General features: G+C 53.4%; 1 protein-coding gene across 11 annotated transcripts in view; it reads right to left on the bottom strand.

Annotated features, from left to right (window-relative positions):
* The window catches only part of CIITA (class II major histocompatibility complex transactivator), a 47,202-nt gene that overhangs the window by 12,625 nt on the left and 10,142 nt on the right, over nucleotides 1–24,435 (bottom strand). For 8 of the 11 annotated variants that reach the window (XR_004281803.1, XM_032327554.1, XM_032327552.1 and 5 more), the window contains exons 2-11: nucleotides 11,970–12,113; nucleotides 11,597–11,692; nucleotides 9,230–9,292; nucleotides 8,970–9,050; nucleotides 6,734–6,778; nucleotides 5,373–5,525; nucleotides 4,795–4,938; nucleotides 3,698–3,862; nucleotides 3,108–3,176; nucleotides 783–2,430 (exon numbers count right to left, since the gene is read on the bottom strand). Coding sequence is in view for 10 of the 11 variants with exons in the window: in XM_032327554.1 (XP_032183445.1) it covers nucleotides 783–2,430; nucleotides 3,108–3,176; nucleotides 3,698–3,862; nucleotides 4,795–4,938; nucleotides 5,373–5,525; nucleotides 6,734–6,778; nucleotides 8,970–9,050; nucleotides 9,230–9,292; nucleotides 11,597–11,692; nucleotides 11,970–12,113 (2,608 nt within the window). In the remaining variant the exon portion in view is untranslated. Of the gene's footprint in view, nucleotides 1–782; nucleotides 2,431–3,107; nucleotides 3,177–3,697; nucleotides 3,863–4,794; nucleotides 4,939–5,372; nucleotides 5,526–6,733; nucleotides 6,779–8,969; nucleotides 9,051–9,229; nucleotides 9,293–11,596; nucleotides 11,693–11,969; nucleotides 12,114–17,552; nucleotides 17,603–23,033; nucleotides 23,104–24,435 lie in introns of all 11 variants that reach the window. The other 3 variants (XM_032327555.1, XM_032327562.1, XM_032327553.1) reach the window with 2 other exon arrangements.

Consider the following 24,435-nt stretch of genomic DNA (forward strand, 5'->3'; position numbering starts at 1 on the left):
CAACTTCATCCCTACCTCCTCCAGGAAGCCTTCCATATCCACTCCAGTTCCTACTGATGCCTCCCTTTTCTCAGCCCTCCCAGTGGTTTGGTTTTGCTTTTTGCTTTGGCTACCAGGGAGCTCAGGGGTGAATCCTTGGTTGAACCAGTATAATGGTACAGGACTTCATAGCTTAGGTGAAGTATATTTGGGGGGAAAGTGGGAGAGATTTTCTGCAGATGAGGCTGAAGTGATCAAACAGATCAGAGAATAATTTAAATGAGCCAAGTTAAGGAATCAGAGGGATAGAATATGACCAGATGCAAGTTCTAGGAAGACTGCTCTGATGGACAGTTGAAGATGAAGCAGAATGGATACTGGTTGAAGGGCTGCCTGGGTGGCTTGGTTGGTTAAGTGTCAGATTCTTGGTTTGGCCTCAGGTCATGATCTCCCGGTCGTGAGGTCAAGCCCCATGTCTGGCTCTGCTCAGTGTGGAGTCTGCTTGAGATTCTTTCCTTCTCCCTCTCCCTCTCCTCCCCCACCTCTCTAAAATAGAAAAAAACATTTAATTTAAAAACTCCACAAATATGGGTGAAAGACACTGTCCTTCACGGGCTGTGTGACCTTGGGCGAGCTGCTGTCCCTCTCTGAGCCTGGATGTCCTCATCTTGAAAACGGAAGGCATCCCTTCCGCCTGCCCCCGCCCGGCGACCGTAAATTCTGACCGAGACCCTACCGCGGTGCCCAGCACCAGGACCAGCGCCAAGACCACAGCAGAAGCGCTGCCCCCCCCCCGCCCACACCTGAAATGGGTGACACAGCGGAGTCCCACGAGGCTCCCCAGCCCAGCGGGGTCGATGCCAGTGCTGCGGAGGTCCAGGGAGAAGTCTCGGCCGGCCGCCTCCAAGGCGCTGTGCAGCACATAGGCATTGGGCGGTGTGAGCCGGGTGCCCAGGAAGGAGAGGCGGGCCGGGAGCCCCTGCACCACGTGCTGCCAGAGCCCAGCGTCCGCAGCCTCGTGGGCACAGTGCAGCAGCTCCAGCAGCCGCCCAGCCCGGAGCATCCCGGGCTGCAGCCGCTTCAGGTACCTGCTGAGCGCCTTCTGCTTCCTGGCCCCCACGGCGGCCCCCGCCGGTCCCGTCAGGGCTCCGAGGCCATCAGCGTGAGGCTGGAAAAGCAGCCCAGCCAGGAAGCGCGGCACGCCCTCCAGCCAGTTGTCATACGGCCTCTTCTTCCTCGGGGTCAAGGCCAAGTACTGCGGCAGCTCCTTGTCCTTGATCTCAGTGCTCAGAGCCAGCCACACGGCTCCCAGGAAGCACTGCAGGAGGAAGCTGGAGAAGGCCAGCTCTGCGTCTGGGGCCCCCGGGACAGGCTGCACCAGGCCTCGGGTCACGGCCCAGGCCCTCACCTCCGCTGATGGGAACTGGCTGTCCCTCAGGGTGCCACGGTGTCTGCGGCCCAGCTCCCAGGCCAGCCTGGCCAGTCCCGCCAGGGCCCCCGGGGGGCTGTCTCGGGCTGCAGGGCTCAGCAGCCCCACATAGAGTCCCGTGAGCGTGGAGGGCAGCTCGGCCTCACCATCCAGCTCCAGGAGGGCCTCGGAGAGCTGGCACACGGCCCGGCACACGGTGGGACTGTGGCTGAGGCTGAGCAGGAAGGGCCGGCGGCGGAGGAGCGCTAGGGCTCGCTCTCGGCGCTCGGTACCCCCGATGCGCTCCAGGTAGTGGGTCACGTAGGTCTCGGCCTGCTGGGCGGAGAAGCCGGCCACCTCGAACAGGACGTCGGCCTTGCTGAGGCTCTGGGCCAGGCGGCCCCGGGGCCGGGCCGTGAGCAGTACGGTGCAGCCTCGCAGCAGCTTCCGCTGGAAGAGCCCGGCCAGCAGCCCCCGGAAGGAGTGCGGCTCTGTGGACACAGGTCCGCCTGCGCTGTGCAGGAGGCCGTCTTGGCCTTCGAGGCCCTCGAAGGCATCCAGGATGAGCAGAACCCGGTCGGGCCTTCTCGAGACGTGGCTGAAGACCTCGTCCGCGGGCTGTGGCTGGGGGCCCAGGCAGAAGAGCAGATCCTGCAGGCGGTAACTGTCCCCCGCGCGGTCCAGACAGTGGCAGGGGAAGTAGAAGACGAAGTCGTACTGGGGCAGCTGGCCACAGGCCCAGGCGCGGCTCACTTCCCGGGCCCAGCGGCTCTTCCCCTGTCCGGCTTTACCCAGCACGGCGATCACCTGCGTCTCCCGCGGCCGCCGGCGGTCCCCAGCAGCCAGCAGCACCTCAGCCAGACCCCCGCGGGCCAGCTGCCGCTCCGCCCAGTCCGGGGTGGCCAGCTCCCGCTCCTGGCTCTTGTCGCTGCTCCTCTCCAGCCGCGCCCTCACCAGCTCCACCTCCACCAGGATGCCTTCCGGGTCTGCGGGCTCGGCCTGGTACTTGTCCCGGAGGGAACGGCAGAACTGCTCCACGCTCTCTGCAAAGGCCCAAGGGTGTGTGTGTCTGTGCGTGTGTTGGGTGGGGACAGTGCTAGCAGCAGGGTGGGCCATCACCAGCCCCACGGCCACCACCAGCGTCTTGGTCCCCACCCGCTGCCTTGTGACGCAGACTTCATTCATTCATTCATTGACTCTCACACCCCTCATTCACCTGTCTTCTCCCTTCCTTATCTGCCCCTTCATTTACTCCCTAAGCCCCTTCTTTAGCACCCTCGCTACAGAAAGTCCCTGCGGTGGGGGGCGGTATTGAGAGTTAAGAGAGTGGAATCCGTGTATCTGGTTCAAATCCCAGGCCCATAGCTAATTACGGAGCATGTTATGGACCCTGCTACGGCTCCAGGGGTCCCCCAGGAGTCCCCGCTCTGCAAAAGGGGGATGATATTAGGGCTTTTTTTTTTTTTTTTTTTCTGTCACATGCATGATTCCATGTATCTGCTTAGAAGAGCTCACAGACCAGAGTGAGACTCGGGGCTCGGTCCTGGTCTCATGATCCCACCTCCCATCACCCCCGTGTCCAGAGTCAGCAAAACCAGATGCCACCCCCCCTGGCGTGGGCTTACAAGGGCGGGACCTCCGCACACATGATTTGCTCACAGAACGAGCAAAGGAGCAGAGACGTCCCCAGGGCACAGAGAGTCCGCCCCCTCTCACTCACCAGGCCATTTCGGAGGCTTGCTGGAGACCTCATGAGTCGCCAGGCCCTGGGTAGGGGACATCTGGTCCTCTGCAGATGAAGAAATTTGGGTGAAGGGCGTTCCCCAGGGACCTTCCTGCCTCAGGGACATTCAGTCCTCTCCGAAGGCAGAACCAGCGGGTGGGGAGGCTGGGGGCTGGGTCTCCCCCGAGACGACGGTCATAAGGGAGTGACCTGAGGCTGTATCCCACTCAAAGAGGCCTTTCTTGGGCCAGCGCTGCTTTATAAATTTTAACCAGTGGTTTAAAAAGCATAGTACCTATGTAAAAACGGAGAATTTGCAGATTTTGCTGACCATTCAGAAGGTCTGGCTGCACTGGGTCTGGTTTCGTGCCCGATGGCAAGCAGCGGAAAGCCAGTGGTCCAGTTTAGGTGGAACATGGGTTCTCCTTTGTCCACTCCCTGGAGACCACCCTGCCTTGTTTTACCTATAAACACAGCCTGCCTGTCCTTGTGGACAGCTTGGCTCATGGACCTGATTGAGATGATGCCTTCGCCCAGGGCCTCTGTCCTGCTTCCTTTAACTCCCACGAGCCCCCAAGGGTCCTTACCTGTTGTATTTGCACGGGAGGTCAAGGCTGGTTCTGGCATGCCAGGAAGGTCAGTTGCAGACGGAGCAAAGGGGCTGGTGGAGCCAGGCCGATCTGGAGACTTGGGGAGGCTCTGCACAGCTGGGCCACTGGAAGGAAGCACTTGGCTGGCCTGGGGCATCTCGCCTATATTGGGACAAAGGGAAGGGTCAGAACAACCAGGTATCTACCCCGGGCCCCACTTGGGTCACCCCTCGATCCCAAAGGAGATCAGTCTCAGCTTGGGAAGTCTGGGGAGGAGACTGGGGAACTTCCAAAGGAAGACCTCTCAGGACAGGACTGAGGAAAGAACTCTGGAGTTACACCTAGCTCACCGCGACTTGGTTTCCCCATCTGTGAAATGGGCACAGTCTGTTACAGTAACACTCATCGTGCTCTGCAATCAGTGCTCATTGGCCTGGATGTCAGGTCAGGCCATGTTCCCTTGTTTTGGGTCCACCAGTGCCTTCTACAAAAAACCCAGCCTCCAACGTTTAAAGGGTGCTCTTGGCTAGGGTGACAGTCTCGCCCACTGACTTCATCCTCTCTCCCAGCCCTGAGAGCCCAAAGGAGCCTTGCCCTGGGCAATTCACAGCTCCTCAGTGGGGGAGGTCAGCAGGGACCAGACTGCCGATCAGGAAAGAAGGTAATTCCAAAAAAGCCACGCAAAGAGGCATACAAAACCGCTCGCCACACTAGGCTAAGAGAGTGCAGAAGAGCCTCCGTGACTCTTGTAAGTCTCTCATTTCGTTGTGAATGAGCAAGTATTGATGTGATTTTTAAATATAATAAGGTTTAACACAAAGGGGGAAAAAAGGCAAATCTAAGGCTTAGTGGGGGAAAGAGATAGATACATAGAAAGTTACAGCCCCTGAGTAGGTCCCTCACCCAGACCACCTCGGGGACCTCTGCTCTTATGCTTTTGATAGATGGGAAAGGGGGTCAGAGAAGGGTGTTCCGGGGAGGGAGGATTATGAGAAGGTGTCAGATGCTTGGGGTTGGGGGAGGACGGGGGCAGGGAGTGTTCAGATAGCCACAAGAGGGGGCAGGGTGGGGGAGGCTAGGTCTCGAACACTCACCTTGATAGATGACCATACTGGACACCCCTGTCCCAGGCCCTGAGATCTGCCAGAGCCCCTGGGGCAGAGAGGGGAGGCTGGGGACAATCTGAATGGGTCCAGCAGGAAGGCTGAGGCACCCCAGCAAGGAACTGGAAGGGGGCACTGCAGGAGACAAAGTCAGTGAGCACCAGTGTTCATAATCCCGTTCTCTGATTCTGCAGTTAAGACCGGACTCTCTTTCTAAAGGGCTCCACTGTCCCCCAGAGCAGCAGCTGTGTCTGTCCCCAGCACCCAGCAGAGTGAGCGGGCAGATAAGGTGCTCAGCTCATCGCTGATGAATGAAGATGGCTGCTGAGCAAACGCCCTCACGGGAGGGGATTCCTGGCTCTATCTCCCAGGGAGGTTTCCTGTGGAGGCACATTCTCGGGCACAGGCTGAGCTGACGAGGACCCTGAGGGATGGGACAAGCTGGGAGGGATCTGGGTGACACCAACATGGGGGGAGGGTTCCTGTCCCTGCTGGGCCTTGCTGTGGCCACTTTTCAGGCAACCCCCGGGAGGGAGGAAACCACCCCCCACTCCAAGTCCCTAATATACCAGGCACCAGGACGGTCTCTTCCATCCAACGCGGGCTGGATTCTGGCTCCTTGTTGAACACAGCAGGAGGTGACAGGCAGGGCAGTGCTGAGGAGTCGCTCACTGGCCCCACCAGGAACGTGCCAGTCACCATGGGCACAGTGACGGGCTCGGCTGTGAGGAAGAGGACCATGCTAGATCCGGGGGACCATGGGTGGGATCTGAGGGGGCGTCTGGCGGGGCCCTTCTGGGGACGATCGCAAAAGCGGAGTGGATCTCTCTCCCGGCAGTTGCAGGGAGCTCCTGTCCACTTCCCAGCCCTGGGGGAAGCTGTTCTGTCGGCAACTTCCCTGTGCCAAGCAGCCTTCCACACCCCCCCCGGCCCTCTCCCTGTCACTGGCTGTTGGGTCAGGCCCCTACCACCTTCCACAGCCAGCCTCTGAGCCCCTGGGGGGACCCTACGAGGCCCCAAGCACTCCCCAAAGGAGGCAGGATCTGTCCTGTGCTGTCCCATCTGAGTGGGGCAGTTTCTCTCCTCCCTTTAGTAAGCAGGTCGAAGAGGATAGACATTTGCTTCTCCCGTCAGACTGGGAGCTCTCTGAACACAGGAACTACCTCTCTATCACCCCGGGGTCTTCACAGGCAGAGCTCCTGTCTCCCCCATCAGACTGGTGGTCTTGGAAAGTAGGAACCCCGTCTCTCCCATCGGACTAAGAGATGTCCGAAGGCAGGAATCGCTTCTCCATCGTTCTGGATTCTTCAGGGGCGGGCTCCCAGTCTCCCCCACCAGATCAGAACTTTCTGAGGGCAGGGACTAGGCTTCCCTCATTAGACTGTGAGCTGCTTCCTCACTCTGGGCCCCTCGGGGGCTAGGGTCCCCACCTTCTTCTCAATAACAGCTGAGTGGGATGGGGGGGGTGGAGGGAGCGGACGCAGCCCCTGGTGGGGGACGGTGAGCCTGGGGAAGAGGCTCGCTGAGGCAAAGGGCTCTCGGGAGGCCAGAGGGCGCTGGGTGACCAGCTGACCCTAGGTGATGCTGCCCTCCAAAAGGAGACGTGTGGTCTGGTCTGGAGGGGCAGTGGAGTAAGGCAGAAAGTGGGGCCTCAACTCTGACTCAGAATTTAAGAAGGGGTGTCGGGGGAGAGGCTTTGTAGAAGTTGGATCTCCCAGCGGCCTTTAAACGGCAGAGCAGGGGCAACGGAGTCATGACCGAATCTTGGTTTGAATCCCAGTTCCGCCTCTCACTGGCTGTGTGATCTTGGACAAGTGACCTCCCCTCTCTGAGCCTTGGCTTTCCACTGCCAGTTCGTTCATGCTCCTGAAGAGGCTGGCTTCCCTGCCTCGCACTCTGCACCCCCCTCGGTGCACCCCACCCTGCTCACCTAGCTTCCTGTGCTTCAAGTCCACGGGCAGCTCCTCTGGGAAGGCTGCAAAGAGAACATCATGGTCAGCCGCCCCAAGGAAGGTGTGGTCCCAGCCATGAGGGGCCCATGAACCCCAGCAGCCCCTATGGCCCTGCCTTTAACGGCTGGGAAGTGGCCCTGCAGCTCCCAGTCCCTCCCCTTCCCCTGACCCTTGCCACCCTGCTTGCCTGCTTGTGCCCAAACCCCACCTTGAAGACCCAGGGCAGTGAGGGACTAGAAGAGGCAGAGCCACAAAGGGGACACAAGACGATTCTGAGTTTAGGAAAATAAAAACAAAAACAACAACAACCTGCTTGGGGTCCCTCCCTAGCCCGGTGGTTTTGCAACAGAGCCTCTGTGAGCCTTTTTTTTTTTTTTCTTTAAAGATTTTATTTATTTATTTGACAGACAGAGATCACAAGTAGACAGAGAAGCAAGCAGAGAGAGAGGAGGAAGCAGGCTCCCCGCTGAGCAGAGAGCCCGATGCAGGGCTGGATCCCAGGACCCTGGGATCGTGACCTGAGCTGAAGGCAGAGGCTTTAACCCACTGAGCCACCCAGGTGTTCCACCTCTGTGTGCCTTTGATCACTCATCTGGGACACAGGGGCAGAGCTTCCTACTCTGCAGGAATGAATGGAAAATCGGTGAGCTAAGTATCGAGCAGTAGCACACTAGCGGGGAAAAGTCCTACGCGCCCCTCAGCAAGGGGCTGCTTAAATCACGGTTCACCCACCCAGCGAAATTCCACGCGGCGCTGAAAGAGAATGAGAATGCCAATGGACCTACGGGGAAGGGTACTGGTGTCTGCGGTTTACTTTGAAATGTTCCCAATAAAAAAACAAATGGATGAGTGGATGGATAGTGGGATAGATGGACGGACGGACAGAGGTATGTTAAGGCAAACATTTGCAGTATGATTCTTTCACATTTATTTCATGTTGCAAAGCTTCACAGTAAAATGCTGGGGAAAATACCTATCGAATAAAATGAACAAAGCAAGCCAGCAAGAGGAATGCCCTGGAGGGAACCAGCCAAGTAGGCTGTTTTCAGGGAGGCGAACTGAGGGCTTAGGGGACAGGCGTGGGAAGGAGATTTTTTTTTTCCCCCACTGAATATCCTTGCACCTTTTGAATTTTTATAGCATGAACCTGCTTTATCTGTGGACAGATCAAGTAATAGGTACACGTCTGATATGTGGTCTGGAATGTAGTAAGCGCTCACTCGACTGTTCAGCCCATTTTACAGATATTCGCACTTGGTGGACATTTACTGAGGTGCTACTGGAGGCCCTGTGCTAGATCCTGCGGGTGTAGTTCATGAGTAAGGAAGACAAGATCACGGTTCTCGCAGCAGGGAACCAGGCAAAAGGCAATACATTTTAAAAAGTCCAGATGGTGACAAGTGCTGAGGGACGAGGAGATACACACACAAGATGAAAATCAGCAAGGTGATCCATGGGGAAAGGTGGTCAGGGAGGGCCTCCAGGAAGAGGTGACATGTTAGCCAAGACCTCAAGGATTCATAGGAGCCTGCCTTGGGAAGAACTGGGAAAAGGGCCTTCCAGATAGAACCTCAAGAGCCAAGGGCACGTGAGGCCTGAGGCTGGAAAGGGTACATGAGTTCTAGGAATGGTAGGAAGCCACTGTGGCTGGAGTATCCTGCCCCATGGCAAGCTTGGAGAGGTGGGAAGGGTCAGATCATATTTGCCTTGTGTATGTATTTGGTAGCCATTGGAGGGTTAGCAGGGCAGCAATTTGCATTTAAAAACTGATGGTATAAAAAGATGACTGCCAGTAAGGACAAAGGAGAAAGGGAGACTGAGTAGGAGGCTCAGAGAAGGATAGGCACTTGCTCAAGGCCACAGAGTCCAGAGATAACAGACCCGGACCCATACCCAGTTCTTGCTGACTCTAGAATCTAAGGTTGAAGACACCTCCCTCAAAGACAGGGGTGACAACTAAGGATGAAAGAGAAGCCAGAGCCCAAAGGTCCTTAGAGACACACTTGGAGAATGGCCTTAGCCCCAGGGCTATCTGCTTCCTCCCTGGGTCACCAGGGAGCACCGGTGAGGGGAGTGGAGGGTGGCATGTCCAAACCCAGGCAGAGCAGACAGGACTTAACAAGGGAAGCCACTGGGAGCCACAGCAGGTTCTGGGGCCAAGGCAGGGCCAGGAGTCAAGCAGGCTGAGGTCAGATCTGAGAAGGGCTTACTCACGTCTTTTCTGACTTTTCTGCCCTGCTTCCTCCAGCACCTCCACATTCTCGCTGATTATTTCATCCAATCCTATGTGCTCGACTTTGGGGGGGAAAAAAAAGAGAGAGACTGCAACACACAGTCAGTGGATGCCCCAAATGAGCCTTCATTGTCCGTGTGCTGGGGCAGGATCTGACCATCCTTCCAAGGGAGGTCATCAGGTTGCTCACCAAGGAACAAGGAAGGAAATGCAGGCTGAGCCAAGAGTCCCCCCAACTTACTAAAAATGTCTTTGCCCAGACCATCCAGCTGGGAGTCCTGAAACACGTACTGGTCCAGTTCCGCTGCCCAGACAAGGAAAAGAACAGTCAGTCAATGAGTTTTCTGAATACCCACTGTGTGCCTGGCCTTGGGGTGGGCACCAGGGAACTGTGACCCTCCAGCCTTGGCATGCATGGGGCGGGGGTCTCAATCAGCATTTCCTGACTCAAAGATGAAATTAATGAAGGAACCCTGAACCTTCATGGGCTCTCAATCTAGTTGAAGGGATGATACGCATCCATGAAAACTTAACTATTGCTGTAAAGTAGTACAAGGCAGTGTGGTAGAGTTGTCACGGGCTTTAAGTTTCAATCCCAGCTTGACCCCCGTTAACCCTACTAGCTGTGCAAGCTTGGACCAATGACTTAACCTCTCTGGGGCTCCACGTCCTCAGCTGTGTAATGAGAATAAGACATGCCTACAACCCAAGGATGCATGGTGAGGATTAGAGGCTCTGCCTCTAAGTTAAAGCATCAGATACAGTAGCCAGGACACCACAGGCAATTAAGAAACAGTGGTTCTTTATATCAGATGCTACATGACTGGGAGCCCAGGGAAAGACAGCTATCACGGCAAAAGGGCAGAGGAAACAGCGTATGGCAGCATGGGTCTTTGAGGGAGGGCTCCAGAGGGAAGGGATCTCAGAGCCAGCCATTGAAAGACGGTCACAGTCAGAGAGGTGGAAAGCAGAGAGTTTGGGGCAGTGAGGACGGGGTGAGGGGAGGTGTTTGAGAAACTCAGACACAGGTGTCTGCAGGAAAGTTTCATGTTGGGGGAAAGGTAGGGCTTGACTTTATCAGCAATGGAGAGCCATGAAAGGGCAGCAGTGACCTTGATATCTCTGATGATGGTGATGGTGGTAGTTGGGTCGGGGTGGGCGGGGCACCTGACTCTCCCTTTGCAAATTCCTTTCTTTCCTAAACACTTTACACAGAGAAGCTCATCCTATCCTCAGCCATCCCATGAGGGAGGTGTGATTATTATACCCACCATGCACATATGGAAGCCATTTTCTACATATATTTCAAGATGTCTCAAATGATTGCACGCTCAGGCCAGAGCCTGGCTTTCTAGAAGCACAGAGAAAGCCCAATGATTTGGACGAAGCTTCCCCCTCGCCTTGCTTTGGCAGCTTCCACTTCCTGCAAAAAACCCCCCTAAATCCTAAGTAATGCTCAAACCTTCATCACTGCCTCCAGCTGTGAGGAATATGAAAGTCCTCAACACCAAACACTTCTGCTTCCTCAAGTAAGTTCCCAAGAAGGAAAGGAAGTGGGCAGACTTCTCAGTTCTGTAATTTTTGAGACACACAGTTACTACTCTCCATTTTCCACTTTGTGTGTGGCAGGATTAACTGTGGACTGGGGAAAGACTGACCACATTCACGCTATGCACGACCTCCTGAGTTATGTGGCTCTTGGGTTGCCAGGAAAAGGGCCACAAAGAACAGTTGTGCAGGTTGTTGACTGCACAAGGTTGCCCAGCAAGAGGAAAAGTGGGGGTTTTATCCTCCATAAGAGGGGGCATCTTTTTCTAATTCAACAGAGACTCTATGAGATAGTTGTAAGGAGGGAGACTTTACCCCACTCCCCTCCAAAAAACAAAGTAAAAACCAACAGCAACACCTCTCCCCAAAGAGTCCTGCCCTTATTTCGAAGTAGTTGCCCTTTTTAAACCTGCAAGATAAGCCTCTCGGCTTAAGCCTTAGAGAACCTCCCCACCCTAGACACTTTCCTCTTCATGGTTAAAAAGAAGGACTTTGAAATGAGAAAGACCTAGCTTTCCATCTCGTGGCTGACCATTGCTATCTCTAATGCAGGCTTGGGTACATTCCTTTAACTCTCTAAGCCTCGATTTCCTCCTCTGCAAAAAGGAGATATTAATAGGATCTATTTCCTTTGTTGTTGTTGTATGGATTCAGTGCAGTAACACACATACAGTGATCAGCGAGCAACAAATGAACCCAAATGGTAGATATTACAAATACTAGAGTCATTTGGCTTAGGAGCTAGGGAGAAGACAGGGAGGGGTATATGGTATGGGCTGTGTGGAAGGAAGCAAGTAGAGCAAGAAATATAAAAAGGTATAGAACTGAAGGCAGAGAATATAAATGACTTTGCCTGGTGGTCATTGGGCAAGAGGTCATCTCTCCATTTCCCTGGAGTCTCTTTTCTAGCTCTTGCTCTGCAATCCCACCCACCCCCCTTGCCCTAATTTATGAGGGAGGAGCCTGCTGTGATTTGTGGTGAATGGGTGAGGTTAGCAAAAGAGAAAAAGGAACTCTTCCCCTCGACTGGCCTTTTTCTGGGTTCAGAATGCTTCCTCACCGATATTGGCATAAGCCTCCCTGGTCTCTTCATCACCTTCGATGTCACACAACAGTTTGCTGAACTGCTCGCAGTTGATGGTGTCCATGTCGGGTTCTGGAGGGAAAAGACTCACGGATGAAGCAGGAAAAGTCTGGGAAGAGGGCTGGTGGGGAAGGAAGGAGAGGCGGTGCGGGGCTGGAAGAAGTGCCCTTCGGAAGGGAACAGGGGAGCGCTTGGAGCTGTCCGTGGTGCTGACCAGAGCTCGGCGGTCAGAACGTCGCCTGCCCAGCCTCCCCACACCCCAACCCCCAGTTGCTGACTGCCTCCCCCTAAAGGCAGTGAGGGAGGGGTGAGGAAGGACCTGGGAGGGGCCAGAGCAGGGATAGCCCACCTGAGCAGAGCTCAAGCTCTTCTCTAGCCAGGTCCGTCTGGTCATAGAGGTGGTAGAGCTGCAAGGGATCAGCACTGCTGTTGAGAAGCTCCAGGTACCCGCCTTCTAGAGGCCCCAGGTCCATGGCAGCACACTGCCCACTGCCTGGAAGGGAGACACATTCAGTCAGTGCAGGGAGCATTGGAAAGATGTAGAGAATTAACACCCACCACAGTCCCTAGCTGGGTCACCTGGTGAAGGCCAGAGTTTGGGAGAGCCGGAGAAAGCGAGCAGAAGTGCTCATTTGGCACTTCTTACACACTCTGGGCAGTGGTGAGAGGAAGTCCTATCTCCTTCCCCCAAAGAACTTATAATCACTCTGGGAAGATGCCCACCATACAGGAAAGGGAACTGGGGAAGTGTAGATTCAAGACCTCTTACACCTGGGAGCCAGGAGACTCAGGGTCCACCTCTGGCGCAGCCGTGGTAACAGCTGAGATCTGTAGAGCATCTACCATGTGCCAGACACATGGGCTGGAACTTTCCATTCTTACATCAAAAACCATATGAGGTAGATACTCTTACTATCCTCGCTTTTCACATGAAGACGCTGAGGATCCGAGAGGGGAGATGACGGACCTAAAGTGACCCAGCTCCACGTGGAACCAGGATTTGGTGCTGGGGATTCTGATACAAGCATAGGCAATTAAGTGCTATGCTCTACCACCTTAGGTGATCTCGAACAAGTCTCTGCTCCTCTCCATGCCTCAGTTTCCTAAGCTGTAAATTGCAGGAGTCAGGGCAGATTCTAAGATTCCTCATTTGGTGAAGGGCATATCAGATACCTTCGATTCTGCTTCATTCAACCTTCTAAACACTCTGGACATGTCCATGCAAAAACTTGTATGGGAAATTTCATAGGTGCATAATTCATAACAGCCGAAACAGGGAAACAACTCAAGTTTCTCTCAATAAATGAATCAGCAGGAGTGCCTGGGTGGCTCAGTGGGTTAAGCCTCTGCCTTCGGCACAGGTCATGATCTCAGGGTCCCTGGATCGAGCCCTGCATTGGGTTCTCTGCTCAGCAGGGAGCCTGCTTCCCCCACTCTCTCTGCCTGCCTCTCTGCCTACTTGTGATCTCTGTCTGTCAAATAAATAAATTTAAAAAAAATGAATCAACAAAATGGGATAAATCCAAACCATGGGATACTATTCAGCCAGAGAAAGAATAAGGTACTGATACAGGTTACAACATGGATCAAACCTGAAAACATGATGATCATCAAAAGAAGCCAGACACAATGGGCCATGAATGGTATGATGCCATTTGTATGAAAGTGCAGAATAGGCAAATCCTTACAGATAAAGTAGAATAGTGGTGGGCTAGGGTTGGGACAGAGTTGTGGAAAAAAACAGGGGGCAAATAATCATGGAGGTGGGGTTTCTTTTGGGGGCTGTCAAAAACATTCTTTAGCGAATGTGGGGATGGTTGTACCACTGTGTGAATATACTACAAAGACCACCAGCGGTGCATTTTAAATGGGTGAATTGCACGGGACCTGGGTGGCCCTGTTGGTTAAGTGTGCAATTCTTGATTTCAGCTCAAGTCATGATCTCAGGGTCCTGGAATTGAGCCCCATGTTGGGCTCCTTGCTCAGCAAGGACTCTGCTTGAGACTGTCTTCCACTCTCTCTACCCTTCCCCCTCCTCCCTCTCTCTCTCTTTCTAAAAATAATTACTTAAAAAAAATAAATGGGTGAATTACACGCTATGCGAATTACATCCCAATAAAGCTGTAAACACAAAACAAAAACCAGCCTGGGAAGATAGGTATTATTGTCTCTGTTTTGCAAATGAGGCCAAATAACATTGCTGATAACACACAGCTCTTTCTGGGTAGAACCACTCTGAAGCCTCACCCACCTGCCTCCGGGCTCCTGTTCCATTTCCTAGTAGCTTCATTTTCCAGACCCGCTGGAGCAAAGCACCACAAACTGAGCAGCTTAAAACATCAGAGCCTTGGGGCGCCTGGGTGGCTCAGTGGGTTAGGCATCTGCCTTCAGCTCAGGTCATGATCCCAGGGCCCTGGGATCAAGCCCCGCATCGAGCTCTCTGCTCAACAGGGAGCCTGCTTCCTCCTCTCACTTCCTGCCTCTCAGCCTACTTGTGATCTCTGTCAAATAAATAAACAAAATCTTTAAAAAAAAAAAAAAAAAACCAAACAGCAGAGCCTTAGTTGCTCACCATTTTGCGGGCCAGAAGTCCAAAACCAAGGTGTTGCCAGAGGCTCTAGGGGACGGTCCTTCCTTGTCTCTTTTAGCTTCTGGAAACCCTCAGCATTCCTTTCCTTGTGACCATGTAGCCAGATCCCTATAATCTCTGCCTCAGTGGTCCCATCATCTCCTCTGCATGTCTCAAATCTTCTGCCTTTCTCTTAAAAGGACACTTGCCTTTGGATTTAGGGCCACCCGCAAAATCCAAGATGATTTTATTTCCAGGTCCCTAACTTGATTACACCTACAAAGACTCTTTCTCCAAATAAGGTCACATTCACAGGTTCTAGGGATTTGATGTGGACATATCTTTGCGGGGGCGGGGGAGGGTATTCAACCTTCTAGAAATGAAATGCAGACAGTTGCTGGAAGGACTCAGAGTTTCTTAGAAGAGGCTGGAGGGAAGCTGGCCTCGAAGGCCGGAGGATCTGCCAGAGCCTTCTGAGTGCCCCCGCCTGGGCCACAAGAAAGAGGAGGTGAAGTAGGAAGGACCAAAGAGGGGAGGGTCAGGGAAACACATGCACACAATTCACCACCACCCTCCAGCTGCTTCTTTTCGTTGGATTCATTGAAAAAGCTCACTCCCTATGGGGGGGGGGGTCTCTGCACAGACCCTGGGTATCACAGAAAATGGACTTTCCAGTCCAACATGGGGCCCTGGCAGGGGCTGTCTGTGGATAATGGGCTGGGAGGGGGGGACCTAGGCTGCAGGAACTCAAACATCAGAGTCTTGCCTCAAAGGTCCATCCAGCCATGACTGGAGGAAGCAGAACTGAAAGATGGGGGCCCCCACCCTTTTCTGGTCATGAAGCAAAGCCTGGGGTTGGGGGAGGGGGAAGGAGAAATCCCACTCCTCTCAGCACAGTGGCCCGAGTATTAGAGAAGAAATCTGTTCTTTCCTGAAGGTAAAAGAACCCCCTCCCTAAATCTTGCCCGCTGCCTTCCTCCCCTTCTCAATCTGCAGTATTTAGGGACAGCTTACATTGTAACCATCTGCCTCTTCTTCCAGGCAGCCAGATCTGGTGACAGCAGCTCTGGATTGAGCCCGGGCATTTCACCAATGAGTTGGGTAATTTTGGTCAAGTTTCCCAAACTGTTTATTCCCGGAGTAACAGGTCTGCCGGGGGCCTTCAAGTCCAACCTCCTTCACTCTACAGAGCAGATGAGACCCTGAGAAGGGAAGCGACTTGCTCAAGGCCCCATTACCTGTCCCTGGCCAAGCCTGGACCTGATCTCCCCCAGCACGAGACTCTCTGTCCAGTGCTCTTTCTTGCCAATCAGAATGTTTCCATTCAATGAACAACCCCCATCATATCGAGGCCCAGGGTTAGGGAGGAACCAGGTCCTGTCACAGACGGGTAATGGCAGGAGGTGTCAATGGGGAGAAGCCTGAAGAATTGTAACCCAGCCTCACTGTTGAGGGCTCAGCTTCAAACTTTGGACAGCCTTCCCAAATGCGATCAGACCCCAGAGAAACACATGGACAGAAGAGAAACAAGCCAACTTGTGTGAGCTTTGGAGTCAAACTGCCTGCCTCTGAAACCATTCCTACCCACCACAACCTGGGCAAGTTCATCTTAACAACCTCCTGGAGCCTCAGTTTCCTGATCTGTAAAATGGGAATCCTAATCGGTAACCCATAAGGATCAGGGGAGTTAATTCTCCTCACGCCCTCAGAAAGGCCACTGGTGCTTAGCGAGCCACTTGGTGAATGGTGCTTTAGAATGGCATCCGTCACGTACATGGTGAGCAAAGGCAGAGGATGGCCATGGTCATCACTATTATTATTGTCAATGATCATTAATTTGCTTCTAACTTCTGTGAGGTTGATGAAGGGACCCCTTCTCTTTCATTTCTCCGTAAGTCACAACATTGCAAAGCCAACCTTTCTGTTCTTTTACATAAGGAGGACCCAGAGACCCCACAAGAACAAGAAAGCCCCCAGAAGTGCAGCCTGGGAGGTCTGCTCATGTCCCCCATGGCTACCACTGAGAAGGTGACTGGAGAAAAGTCACCCACGGGCCCAGGTTCTGTGACATTGGCTAAACCCAGACAAGAGGACGTCTGCTCTTGGGGCGCCTGGGTGGTTCAGTCTGTTAAGCATCTAACTCTTGGTTTCAGCTCAGGTTGTGATCTCAGGGTCTTGAGATCGAGCCCCACATGAGGCTCCACACTGAGCATGGATCCTGCTTAAGATTCTCTCTCTCACTCCCCCTTTGCTTCCAACCCTCCCACTCATGCTCTGTCTCTTTCAAAGAAAATGAAGAAGAAAAGATAGAGGAAGATGACGTCCACACTCAGATACCCAGAACATACACACCTCAGCACCTCCCTTCCAGCTACCCTAAGACGAACCCTACACTTTATGCACCTGTCTTGAATAGAAAGGGATCTCCAGCTCGTAATGGGCTTCTGCCTCCATCCCACCCACCCCCATCTGAGCTCCCAAAGAGCTCTAGAGAGAAGGCAGGATTTAATGCCCATTTGACAAATGAGGATACGCAGACACATCCATCGGATGGCTTGTCCAAGGTCGGCTGGTTGGAGAGTTTGAGTTTGAACCCTGGCTAGGAGGCATTAAGCAAGTGACTTCCCCTCTCTGAGTATCATTTTTTCCACTACTAGGTCAGGATAATGAAGCTTCCCTTGTAGGACCACTGCAAGGCCAGGAAAGGCTCTTGGAGATACACAAGAGGCCTACAGTCAAAGGAATCCCATTATGTTAGGATTCTGCTGACCTGGGGCTCATTTTTGGAGTCTAGTCTGGTCTCGATCTCCCAAAGCCACGGTGCCTCCCATTCACGCCTCACTTGACTTTTATCTTGGCTTGAGTCCTCCCAACGTCCCTACAACCATGTCCCCTGTGTCTCTAGATGTTTAGGAACTGCCTCAAAGGCCCCTGGCTGGACTCTTTCCTCCATGTGCCTCTCTAGAGGGGACATGGGACAGAGCTGGCTCAAATCACCTCACTGCAGAGGGCAAGTCCCCTTCAGCTGCCACCGCACAGGGCAAATCACACAGTCCTGGAAGGGCAGGATCCTTGTCTGTCTAGCTCACCTGTCCCCAGACCCCAGCAGGCTCCTATGCATGGCAGGCTCTCTCCATGCATAAAAGTGATACAGAACTAGAATCCATGGGTGCCCGCATGACCTGATGTGAGGATCTGATTCTGCTCAGTCTAACACACACATTTGTGATTCGTTTTCCCATTGCTCAGTTAAGGAAACAGGCTGAGAGAAGATGGGTAGGATCTGAGCCAATGGCCTGGCCCCAAAGCCACAGTTCTTCCAACCACTCTGTGTCCCCAGGCACCCCGGGGAGATGCCCTCGCCTGGTGACGAGGCATGGGTGACAAGACGATTTCTCCTTTTGAGAAGTTGTCTGGGGGAACAGCAGAGAAGTGGTCTGTGTCTTTTTGGTAAACGGGCAGTATTTTTAGAAGGTCCTCTTTGAACCCGCCCTTCCCTCCCGAGCTACCACCTTCCACGTCCAAGTTGAGAAAAAGTTCCTAATCTTCCGGCCACCAAAAGTCCCTTGGGGCTTCATTTCTCTCCCCACTTTGTACTACACCACAGGCTTTGAAAGACCGTCAGCATCAAAATGGTTTCTGGAATAAATTCATTTCTCTCTCCTCCAAGAGAAATGGAGGATTACCAAACTGTTCTACCTCTTCCTTAGGTAACCTGACTGCTGGTGCCTGCTGACGCAGTGGTCCCTCCCCGCAGCGGGGAGTGTGCCATGTCGGGAGCTGTGCTAAATGCTCTAGGTGGATAACCTCATTCTACTCATTTTAGAGAGGAGGACGATGAGGGTAGGCTCAATGTAACAGGTGATCTCTTCCCAGACAAGAGAGTGTATCCTTGAGGGTCTTGGGTGGCCCTGAGAGGGAGAAACGGTCACCTTTGCTACCCCCAAACTCTTCAGCATTGCCCTGTGCGGCGAGAAAAGAGCATGAGAAGGAATACTTCCTTGTGTGTTGACTCTACCTCTCCTCCTGAGGAAGGAATGAAGATCTTTGGAACTGTGGGTCTAGACAATGGTGTTGTGTTCCAGCTCTGCCTTTGCCTTGAGGACCCTCTAGCCTTAGTTTCACCAAATGGGGGCGGAGCCCACTCAGTGAGGCTATTTTGAGATTCTGGATACCTCATTGCTTGTCAGCCTTCCCCCTCTATATTCCCCCAAGGTCCCCCTTCAATACTCCCTTGCTCCCCAAACTCACAATAAGCAGATTCTGGGGGTCAGATGGTGGCAGGAAGCCAGGAGCCCAGGGCGACCTTATCTTCCCTGACCAACCCCCAGTCATTATCTCTGTGGGGTTAATTGAACAAAGTTCCTCTTCCCTTGCATCTTGGTCCTCAAGATAAATTATAAAAGACATACTGCACTGGGTTTCACCCAGATCTATAAAACAATGATTTACTGAGCATCTCCTACAAACCAACCAACCAACCAACCAACCCCACTGGGCTCAGTTCTCCAGGGGGCCCTCAAGAGGTTTAAGTCCTTGCCAAGAAACTTGCAAAGCAGGCTCAGATGATATTTTAAGAGGGAGACAAATTGTGATGATAATAATACAGTGGTTAGGACTGCGTGCTCTGGGTTCAAGTCCCAGTTCCCCACTAACCATGTGCCCTCACGTAAGTTCCTCAGCCTCTCCCAGTTGTGAACCCCACCTCATCTGGTTGGCAGAGTGCCTCCCTCATTATTGCTCTGCCTTGCCTAAAGTGACATTTCCAGAAAGTGCTACAATGATGTAAGATTCCAAATAAAAACAACCAAGGTGCCACTAGATTGTGCACTGCTGGTCAAAAGTAGAAAGCTAGGAAGATGCCGAAGGTTGACAACCGTGGGGCTTCTGTATGCCGACTACCCTGGTGTACGGCCTGGAGCCTGTTTAAATACCAAAGGAGGCAGAGGTCCAAAGACCTTACCATTCCAGGCTGGGGATAGATCTTGCAAAGAAATGCTCCCACAGCCCCACAGAGGACCCGTTGAATTGTTTGGGGTGACAGCAGGTGGATGCCATCCGGGTGTCCGTGGCTGAAGGAGGGGCAGTCAAAGATTGCCAGCGTGACCCATGGAGGAGGAGGCAGGGTCAGAAGCGACAGACCCGACGCACGCCCAGCCATGTAGCTCAGAGGGCACAGTCAGAAACAGAAGGAGCTCCGAGAGCCCCAAGCTAGACATGCAGGGGGACATCCAGGCGCCTGAAAACGCCACGGAGAGGTTCCAAGAGCATACGCAAAACAAGGACGCCCCTTGAACGCATCAGTAGGCAAATCTCAGAGCATGAGGCACTGCCTAAAGGGGATGGAAGGCCCACAACCTCCCCTGCCGAAAGAGGGCTGCAGAGTATGGCTGGGTGGCTCAGTGGGTTGGGCCGCTGCCTTCGGCTCGGGTCATGATCCCAGGGTCCTGGGATCGAGCCCCGCATCGGGCTCTCTGCTCGGCGGGGAGCCTGCTTCCTCCTCTCTCTCTGCCTGCCTCTCTGCCTGCTTGTCATCTCTCTCTGTCAAATAAATAAATAAATAAATAAATAAATAAATAAATAAAGGCAACCCGGGAGGAGCATTTAGACCTTGGCCTCCTGCTACTCTGACCTGGCAGTTTTCACTGGTGTGATGTTACATGTAGCATCTGCAACAACATCGATGAAACCCATGAAGGGGCTGAGGTCGGGGTGCCCATCTACCAGCTGCTGGAGGGCAAGGGGCTTCCTGCTTCTAACTCTGGGCATAGCTCCAAGTCACACCCCTTCTCCAAGGGGAACCCGTGTCCGATGACTGGGACCTGTGGGGTGCAAAGGTCCAGTCTGTTGCCTCAATTTGTAGTAACCCTGAGAGCTGTCCCAGCTCCAGCGCCCTCTGGGGTGGGGGGGGCAGGGGTGTGGCTGAAGCCCCTGGAGAGACTATGGCTGGCACCCCAGTCCTGTTTCCTCCCTCTCCCTGCATGTCTCCCCCACACCTTGCCTCTCCAATCAACCTCCCATGTGCAAATCTTCAATTCTGAGCCCAGTCTGCTTCCTAGGAACCTCACCGGAGGCAAGCTTATTCTGTTTTTCCACCAGGGGTCCTGGTGATCATACAGAACCCCACAAACCCCCTCCGCCTCCACCTCTGAGAGCTGGGACAAGCCACCTATCTAGGCTGGACCCCCACTGAGGACATGCACCTTGTGGAGACTTGGAAAACCTTTGGGATTTGCATGATAGGACCTCAGCTGGTGCATGTGCCCAGACGGCCAGTGACCCAGGGTGAGGGGTTCAAGGGGGACACGCAGGATGGGAAGGCAGGAGCCCAGCAGTCAGAGCTACAGCTGGGGGAGGAGGCCTGGTGGGTGCTAGTCCAGAGCGCCAGCCCCCTTCCGGCCGTCCCGGCCCCTCCCACCCCCAGGCGGCCTTCCCTCTGCATGTCCCAGCATTCCAAGCTGCAGTCAGTGACCTGGAAAGGAGTCCAACGGGCTTCCCCCAAGCCCCGCTCCCGGAAGACAACCTGAGCCAGGAATTGGGATGGGGAGGGGAATGAGCAACCTTCGGCCAACCCAGGTTGGCCTCTGCGAGAGGGGATTAGAGGCTCTGAGTCACAAACCATGGGCCAGCCCTGCCTGTCAGCATCCAGCGACAGAGACGAGCCATTGGCAGGTTTGGCTGTGAATCAAAACTGCCTGGAAAGGGTGCTGAGCACACGGCACCCTGGTCCGACTCCCAGAGATTCTGTATTTTTAAACGAGCACCCTCTTGTGCCCCCTCGCACACACACCTGCCTTGTACGGAATTAAAATGGGTTTTATTTTCAAGGCAGCCTGACTTTGCTCTTGCCAAGAAAACACCACGCCACTGCTGGGGTGACTTTTCTTGAGCCCGGGGAGGTCTGCAATTCTCCTTCACCCAAGTGACCCTTCCAGACTCTCCATGGTCTGCCACCTTTCCACTTCTCCCCAGCTGAAAATCCTAGAACCAGACTTCACATCTTCCTCAATTCTCCTTCTCCTATTTCCAAGAGTCCCTGTCTACTGCTGTGCCCTTTATGGAGCTGTCACCAGCCTCACACCCTGGGTGGTTACAGCTGCTACTGGGTCTTCTCCCACCGTCCAGTCTCTCAAGCTTCAGGTGTTCATCTGTCCCCTTCACAACTTTTGGGTCAGATCTGCCTACCACCTATTCCATAATTTGCCATAATTTGTGTTGTCCTTGACTTAACTATTTAAAGAAACAAATGTATTTATGTTAAAAGAAAACCCACCAGAATTGAAAGCAGGCGATCAAACACACACCGGTACACAGATGTTCGTAGCACACTCTTTGTAACAGACAATAGGCATAAACAACTCAAGTGTCCATCAACAGATGAATGCAGAAACACCATTCTGTACACTAGAATCCTGTGCACTGGAATATTACTGAGCCATAAAAAAGAAGGACATGGCGACACCTGCTACAACAAGGAGAAGCCTCAGAAACATCATACTCTATGAAAGAAGCCAGTCCCCAAAGGACAAATACTATAGAATTCCACTTAAATAAGGCACCTCGAGTGGTCAGCTCCAGAGACAGAACAGCGAAAAGTGGTGGCGGTAGTCGGGGAGGGGTCCAGAATGGGGAGTTCGCGGGTCCTGGGGACCAAGTTTCAGTTTGGGGCGATGAAAAGGTTCTGGAGAGGGATGGTGATTGTAGAGCTGTAGGAACGTATTTATCACAGCTCAGTTGTATACTCAAAATGGGTTCGTTGGTAAATTTCATATTATCTTAAAAAAAAAAAAAGGAAACTTTCTATCACTCCCTCCCATGGTGGGGGGAAAAACCCAGCATCACTTGCCACTAAAAACAAAACAATGTTGTCACAATAAGGTCAGCTGTCCTACCACTCTGCTAAAAAGTAGCACCAGCCAGTGTGAGTGTGGTCAAAGATGTCTCCCCACAAAAATGGGGGAAGGTGGCTAGAGAAAGAATCAGAAAAGCAAGGGATCTATTCCTCTCCAGGAGACCCAGGGTCAATTAACACCTCTTTGAGAACTGTCTGGGGACCACCCATCAGGTTTGCGTCAAAGTCTAGAAGCCTCCCTTCCGGGCACAACTTCGCTCCAGATCTTTCCATACAATCCCTCCAGGAGCTATAATGCTTACTCCTGTGACAGGTGTATTTTTGGTGACTTTGCCCAAGGGCTTCCAAGATGGTGCCCTTGTTTTAGCCATCTTATAGATGCACCTTGGAGACGGAAGTCATTTATCCGGGGTGACTGATGGCGAGTCTGAAAGCCAAGTCCAGAAGCTTCCCTCTCTTCCTCAGGCCACTTCTCTGATTGCCTGGGATTGACTCCGGGCCATGCTGTTGAGTCCCTTTGCTAATTTCCTGACTACTCTTCACAAGGGACCAGGGATTGAGGTCTCAAGAGGTAGGACCAGGTCCCTGCCATCAGACAGGGACTGTATCCAGATGACTCTGCCTACCTGCCCTGCATAGGAGGCTCACGCCTCTGTCCAGGCCCTGGACTGGGCACTCCACAGACTTGGACTCAAATCTTGATCCTACCAACAGCTTGACTATGTGACCTTGGTTACCAAATCTCCTGGGGAAGTCCCCGGAGGTTTTATAACATGGTGAGAGAACAGGGTTTGGACCACATCAATGCCTTTCACTGCATGTTTATAATTTCTGGGCCTCTGGCATAGGAATCACCAGATAAATGGTGTAGCCCAGGCAGGGCCCAGGGGCGGGACCAGGAGCCCACATGCCAAACAGGTGACTCCCTTGTGCCGGAAGCCTGGGACCCCCTGCCTCTGTACATCCTGGGATTTTGGAAACCAGGTCCTTACCTAAGGCAGCCTGGGGTTCAGAAGGTGATTTTCTGAGGTCTCTCCCTCCCCGTCTCAGCTCCACCAGGCCCTAAAGCAAAGAAGCACCAATTTCCTTAACCTTCTGATTGGCTGGGAGTGTTTCTTTTCTGGGTTGGTGTGGAGGGGGGTTTCATGGATGGAGGGCACCTTGCCAAAGTTAGGAAAGCCTGGCTGCAATTGTAAACGGGATGCTGGGGACAGCTGGGCGTCTATCTTCTGCTCTGTTACACCTTGGATGGGGGGAGGACATGGGACTCGCAGAGAGCTGTGGGCTTTAAGGCGGAGCTAGGCATGGCAGCTCCAATTCTGGCATTCTGCGTCCCCAGAGACCTCCCCTCCCACACACCTATTTCTGGGGTTCCTTGGTTTCTCTCTTTAGAAGACAGGGCTCGGGACCCCAAAGGGAGGTGGAGATATCAGCCCTGTCAAAGCCATCCCAGAAAGCTGTGCCCCACCCCCACACCAGATGATCGAAGAGAGGCTTGGAATTGTATAAAAAAACAACAACAACAACAACAACCCATAAGAGACTCGTTTTAAAGTTCCATTTTCCTTTCTAACTAATTAACTCTTGAACTGGCGATTGCTTTTACAATTGTTTTACAAGCAGCTGCTCATCAAAAGTCAACAGAACAACTAGCATTCAGACCAGATGGGGACAGGAGAGTTCATACCTCCAAAGGTCAGTTTCATTCGATAGCACCAACAAAACAATAAGATAATCAGCAGAAGGGGCTCAACCAGTGACCACGACGTTAGCAGGCTTTTTCTTCTCTGCTCTTCATCTAAATCATGTCATCACCCTCTCCTTTCTCATAAAAACCCCCGGCTTTCCCCACCCAAGCAAGATGCTTTCCTGTGCTCCACGAATTGCAATTCTGAGAACCCAAATCAAGGTCTTTGTTCTTTTCCAGGTTAGCCCCCCAGGGGGAGAGACCTGAGGATTTCCCCAGATTGCCCACGAAATGTTGGGGGGGGGGGCATAAGCTTTTCTGCAAGGCATCCCCCACCCGAGGGCCAGAAACCTGCACTGCTGGGTCAGAGCGGTGCTATGATCTAACTGGAAAACTGAGGCTCAGAGAAGGGCGGCCAGAGCCCAGGGTCCCCATAGAGGAACCTGTGTGTCGCTCTCTACGGCGCACCCCACAGCGGCTCTCCAGACTCTAGGAGGCGCGGAGGGTGTGTGAGTCCCGGGTTTGGCTCCCGCGCTGGGCTCCGCTCCGCACGCTCCTCCCGCGCCGCAGAAGTGCCAGCAGACGTCAGCCTCCCGCCCGCCTCCCGCCCGCCTCCCCTTGCCGCGCGCTCTGGGCCCCGCGACCCTGCGCCGCTGTCTGACTCCGCGCCGCCTGGTCCCTGTGCTCCAGGCTGGGGATGCTGCAAA

The sequence above is a fragment of the Mustela erminea genome, chromosome 20, assembly GCF_009829155.1.
Source record: "Mustela erminea isolate mMusErm1 chromosome 20, mMusErm1.Pri, whole genome shotgun sequence".
Classification (NCBI taxonomy): domain Eukaryota; kingdom Metazoa; phylum Chordata; class Mammalia; order Carnivora; family Mustelidae; genus Mustela; species Mustela erminea.